Source organism: Ornithorhynchus anatinus, chromosome X1 (assembly GCF_004115215.2).
Source record: "Ornithorhynchus anatinus isolate Pmale09 chromosome X1, mOrnAna1.pri.v4, whole genome shotgun sequence".
Lineage (NCBI taxonomy): Eukaryota > Metazoa > Chordata > Mammalia > Monotremata > Ornithorhynchidae > Ornithorhynchus > Ornithorhynchus anatinus.
Genome location: NC_041749.1, coordinates 79,591,153 through 79,597,152, shown reverse-complemented (window position 1 = coordinate 79,597,152; position 6,000 = coordinate 79,591,153). Strand labels below are relative to the sequence as shown.

General features: G+C 49.5%; 1 protein-coding gene across 2 annotated transcripts in view; it reads left to right on the top strand.

Moving 5' to 3' along the window:
• Window positions 1-2,012: 2,012 nt before the first annotated feature.
• LOC114806425 overlaps window positions 2,013-6,000 on the top strand; it is a 7,034-nt gene continuing 3,046 nt past the window's right edge. The window contains exons 1-2 of one of the 2 annotated variants that reach the window (XM_039910122.1): window positions 2,013-2,315; window positions 3,967-4,713. In XM_039910122.1, the coding sequence (XP_039766056.1) occupies window positions 4,008-4,713 (706 nt within the window). In that variant the 5' untranslated portion in view covers window positions 2,013-2,315; window positions 3,967-4,007. Of the gene's footprint in view, window positions 2,316-2,633; window positions 2,835-3,966; window positions 4,714-6,000 lie in introns of those variants that run through there. The other variant, XM_029050496.2, reaches the window with a different exon arrangement.

Genomic DNA, 6,000 nt, shown 5'->3' with positions numbered 1-6,000 from the left:
TCATCAATGGTATTTATTTAGTGCTTACTGTATGTAGAGCATTGCACTAAGCATTTGGGAGAGTACAATACAGCAGAATTAGTAGACACGTTTGCTGCCCACAAAGAGCTTACACTCTAGAGGGGGAGACAGACATTAATATAAAATCATTTAGGGATATGTACATTAGTGCTGAGGGTGGGGTGAATAACAGAAAAAACTTAAGCGAGCAATATGTGTTGTGTGTGGTTTCAGTATTAGCATTACAGATTGTGCTGAAAAATAAAGAGAAGAACTTAGAAAATAGGGAGTAGATTGAAAGAGAATGATTTAGATTTGCTCTCTAGGCACCATATCACGTCTAAAAGCACCTGCTGTCAGAGTCAGTGGCCCACCTTCAAATCCCGCCTAAAATCCCACCTCCTCCAACAACCTTTCTCCAACAGCTTAGTAGTTCCCAGATACTTATCACTCCTTCAGCATCCTTTTGTCCTTATGTATTTATTTATGCCCATCCTCAACGTATACTTTTTCAATATTTCTGTGTGTCTCCCTCATTATAACGTGAACAGGAAATGTGTCTTGTGCTTCTCGAATCTCCCAAGTGTTTATTTAGTACAGTGCACCGCACTGCGCAAGCCCTCAGTAAACACTATCACTCCTGACTGACTACTAATACATATTTTTTTGGAATAAAAATATTCCCATTTACCCTTTTGCTAATAACAATAATAATAATAATTATATTTTTTAAGCACTTACTACGTGCCAGGCACTGTACTAAACACTGGGATGGATACAAGGAAGAAGAGTTGGACACAGTCCCTCTCCCATGTGGGGCTCACAGTCTCAATCCCCCTTTTACAGATAAGGTAACTGAGGCTCAGAGAAGTGAAGTGACTTGTCCAAGGTAACACAACAGACAAGTGGCAGAGGCGAGATTAGAACCCATGACCTTTTGACTTTCAGGCCTATGCTCTGGCCACAGGCCACACTGCTAATCAATTACTGGTGTTTACTGAGTGCTTAGTCTGGGCAGAGCAATACTATGAAGCTGGCCTGAATTAGGGGCAGGCAAGGATTTAGCCCAGGTCACAGTACCATTCCTCAACTCAGTCACTGCCATGAACAAGCAGAATTTGAACCACCCACCAACCATTTTACTACCCTTCCCCTGTTTGTACGCAGAAGCACTTGAAGAACATCCTTTTTTTTAATCGTCTCTCATCCTGTGACTACTTGAAATAGACGGGTAAAGTCAGTGTTTACTCTGTGAATCTGGAAACCACACCAAATGCCTGTCTCCCCCTCTAGGCTGTAAGTTCTTCGTGGGCAGCAAACGAGTCTGCCAACTCTGTTGAACGCCACTCTCCCCAGCACTGAGTAGAGTGCTCTGCACATATTAAGCGCTCAATAAATACGATTGACTGAAATGTAGTCACCGCCCTATCCCCAACCAAGCCAGAATCTGGCTTATTTCTGTGAGGTTCCATTACAAAAGGTTAAAAAACACCTTCGGTAGAATTTGGTCTTTCCTAAGCAGTCAAGTGAGCAGGTGCCGGGCAGGTCGATTGAACCCTGGCCCCAGTGGAAGTGTGTGCGAGATTCATTCGTTCAATCGTATTTATTGAGCGCTAACTATATGCGGAGCACTGTACTAAGCGCTTGGGAGATTGTCATCGAAAGCGTCTCCCCCCTAGACAGTAAACTCGTGATGGGCGGGAGACGTGTCTGTTTATTGTTATAAAATACTCCAAGCGCTGAGTACAGCACTCTGCCCGCAGCGCTGAAGCAATACGAACGAACGAACGAATGAAGGGGGTCCGCTTTTATCCTTGCTATCGACGGTTCTTCACGCCCGAACCATGTCTTTCCTTTCGCTTGAAAAGAAGTTCATTGCCACCCTGTTTTCTCGGGGCGTCTAGCGGGAATGCCGCGCTGGAACGTTTATTTGTCTTACGTACTTCAGTCCCTCCAACCGCATTTGTGAGGCGCTTGCCTTTCCCCGTCGGCTAGTTCCATTCCGTTGGTCAGGGCCGGAACAGGGTGGCACTTCCCAGGAGCTCCAAACCAGCGACGTCTTTCGAAGATAGGGGGCAGAGTGGGCGGTTGACCGTTGGCCTGGTAGATCGGGGGTGGGGAGAGCTGTTGCTTTCAGTACGTGGCCTTGAACCCCTATTCTGTTGCTCTCATTCGCCCGATTCATCCTCATCCGGGGTTGGAGGGCATCGGTGCCCCCTGTCTCCTTAATGAAAAGTTCATTTTAATGACCCGTCTGGGACACGCCCGGTCCGGCACCATAGAGACTCCGGTGGGAATCCCTGCCTCGGGGCCAGGTAGAGACGAAAGGCCGGGGGGAGACAGGGCACCACGAGGCGTTTGGCTCGTACCGCTCTCTAGCAACCGTCGCAGTAGCGTTCTCCCCTCCCTCCCCCCCCTTTCTCCCTTCCTCCCTTTCCCCCTCCCTCCCTTTCTCCCTCCCTCCCTCCCTTTCCCTCTTTCCTCCCTCCCTCTTTCCCTCTTTCCCTCCCTCCCTCTTTCCCTCCCTCCCTCTTTCCCTCCTCCCTGTCTCCTCCCTCCCCCCGCCCCCGCCTCCCCCGGTCCCGAGGAGAACCTGGCACCGTTGAGCCAATCGGGAGCCTCCCCAACACCGCCCCGACGGCTGGCCCCGCGCCCCGTGGGGCATCTCTGCGCCCACAGCCATTAGGGGCGGCATCGGTTCGGCGCAGCCTGGTCCTCCGTCCCGGTGCCGCCGTCGTCCACGAGGTCACAGGAGGGCTTTGGCAGGCTCGTCTCCGCCCGGGCTGCTTTGGCCTGGAGGGGGTGTCGAAATATGAAGGTTCGGGGGGGCAGAGGTAATGGGGAGAGAGAGGGAGACGGGAGGGGATGGCGAGCCGAGCGGACGGCGGAGGGAGAGTTGGGAGCGGGATGGGACTCGGACATGGAGTCCCAACTTCGGGGTTTGGGGACCGGCAGGGAGGCTCCTGGGTTTAGTTTTCCGGGTTCCAGTTGCAGCCACTACGAGCTTTTGGGGGGTGGGGAGAGGAATCCTCCTCTCCGCGGTCTAGGTGTTCCCGCGTAATCCTTTTCCCTCTCTTCCCCGCTTTGCCCGGGGGCTGCGTGACCCCCACATTCCTGTACTTAGCCCCACATCTGCCTGGGGCCGGGGCATTTTCGTTTGGACAGTCGATGGCACCATCTGTTGTTGCTCTCAGGGCAGGTGAAACAGCCCCTTCGTGTTTTGATCTCTTCCTACTCTTCCCCACCCCTCTACCTGCATTGCTTTGGGGGACGAGATTTCCCCCCGGGGTGAGCTCGTTATGTGTAGGGGTTGGGTCTGCCAACTCGATTGTATCATATTTTCCCAAGTGCTTAGCCCAGTGCCCTGCACGGAGTAAGCACTGGATAAATAAAATTGATAGGAGACTTAAGCTTCCCGTCTAATATCGCCACCCCTTCATCTTCAAATATTCCCTCAATCCCAGCCAAGGCTCCAGCTCCCAGCCCAGGTAGAGAGAGGAATCAGTCAGCTAGCAGCATTCTTTTAGCACCTATTCCGTGCAGCACACTGTACCGAGCACTTGGGAGAGCTGAATAGAGTTAGAGAAGTGGAATGTGTGGCATGTAACCTGCATCCCCGGCCCCCTCAGGTTTGCCCTCCAACCCTTCCTTCTCCCTTTTGGCAGGGGGGTTGGGGATGCTCCGGTTGCATCTCTGAGGTAATTTATTTTAATGTCTTTCTCCCCCTTAGTCTGTAAGCTCCCTTGTGGACAGAGATGGTGTCTACCTATTCCATATATCGTACTCTCCCAAGCACTTAGTACAGTGCTCTTCACAGTCAGCGCTCAGTGAATACTGTTGATTGACATCTGCCACGTTTTGTAATTAGACTTATCCTCTGTCTTTGCCTCCCTAAAGTTCTGACTTCAGGTAGCAGTAATTTGGAAGTTAATGCGTTGTCACTTGTCTCTCTTCTCTCCGTCACAGCTCCCGGTTCCAAAGCCTGGATAGGCATCCATGCTTAGAAGATGGCATTTCATGCATCAAAATTAAAAGATAATACCAAACTCAATCCTGCAGCAGATTTGAAGGAAGAAGATTTGTCTAAGCCTACGTATTTCTCCGACAGAGCCATTTATGAAAGCAAAGAACTGGACAATGAAGCCGAAGAGCTGGAGCATGAGGCCGAAGACGTGGACCTTAAGTCCGAAGAGCTGGACCATAAGACCGAAAAGCTGGACCATAAGGCCAAAGAGCTGGACCATGAAGCCAAAGAGTTGGACCGTTGCACCGAAGAGCTGGAACATTGTGCCCAAGACTTGGGTCATCATGCCCAAGACCTGGGTCATCGCTCCCAAGAGCTGGGTCATTACTCCCAAGAGCTGGACATTGACACCCAAGAGCTGGATGTTGACCCCGAGGACCTGGATGTTTACACCGAAGAGATGGGCTCTGAGACCCTACTGCTGGACCCTGAGTCTGAGGGGTTGGTCCTTGAGGCTGAGAAGGTGGACCGTGAGACAGAAGAGGTGGACCATAAGGCAGAAGAAGTGGACCATAAGACCCAAGAACTGGAACGTGCAGCCGAAGAGCTGGACCCTAAGCCTGAAGACCTGGGCCCTGAATCTGAAGATCTAAGAGATTATCTTGGTAGGGAGGGTGGCTTGCTTTCTGACCAGGCCGTGTTGGTGCCCTGCACATTAGCCATCTCCGTGGCCTTCCCAGAGGTTACTGGTAGGTATTGAAGAAGACCTATGACACCACTTTACCCCTTTAGCCTTCTAAGTCTTTGGGCTTCTGTCAAAACGACACGGGTAGTTAGGAAAGCCTCTCCCCCCCCCCCCCGTCTCCCCGCCCCCCACAAAACAGGGTGGCGGAATTTGCGGTTGAGTGTGGGACCCATTGCAGCAGCTGTTCCAGCATTGGGGAAACTTAGCAGTTGAACGGGGGCTCTTGCAAGTGTGGGATCCAGGTCAAAAGAACTGGTTGAACTGTCCTTGCAACAGTGTTCCAAGTACTAAACTGGAAAGTAGACACATGGTTGTAATTCAGTAGTTTTCTAGTCCTGGTTCTGAGACTGATTCTGTGGCATTGAATTAACCACTTTTGTCTTGTTTTTGGCCTCATTTCTCTGATAGATAAAGGATAGTAACGTCAAACGAATACATTAGTCTAAGGAAAAAGGGACAGTGTGTATAACCATGGTGGGAATCTATTTTCCCTTGCTGTTTGTCTTCATCATCATCGAAAGCATATCTGTATGTGGCATTCTGCTAGGCACTGTACAAAATGAGTTAAACGTATGGTTCCTGCCCTCTAGAAGCATATCATGCAAGGGGTAACTTTGATGCTAATGGACATATTAATGACTTTAAAGTCAAATGAACAAGCACCGAATCAATCCATAATTGTATACATAACTAAACCAATATACGTGTTAACAAAGGAATAAGGGCACTTGATGGGATGGTGAGGGAAGAGAAATGAGCAAGTTGAAAGTTTAGACATTGTGGAGTCTCAGGTAGAGAAAGGTTCATTGTGGAAATATTCACAGACCTCCAAATAAATAGACTTAGAGAAGGAAAGAAAGAGGAAACCTTCGGCCAGTAATTATTTTAAAATGAAGTATGGCTTTTAAAAGTGCATATGGTCACCTCAGCCCCACAACACTTGTGTAAATGCCCATCTCCTTTGCTATTTCCTTTAGTTATAAAATAAATTATAATTTCTGTCTGCCCCTGCAGACTGTAAGCTCCTTGTGGGCAGGGATCGTGTTTACCTACTCTATTTTATTGTACTTCGCCAAGTGCTTAGTACAGTGCTCTGTACACAGGAAGCACTATTGATTGATTGACTGATACATATGGTCATTTTGGGAAAATCGCCTTATAGTTACCATTCGACCAATCGCATTTGTTGAGCGCTTAATGTGTGCAGAGTGCTTGGAAGAGTCCAGTGCAACAGAACTGGTAGACACTTTCCCTGCCCTCAGCGGGAGTTAATGGGTAAGGGGGTTGATGA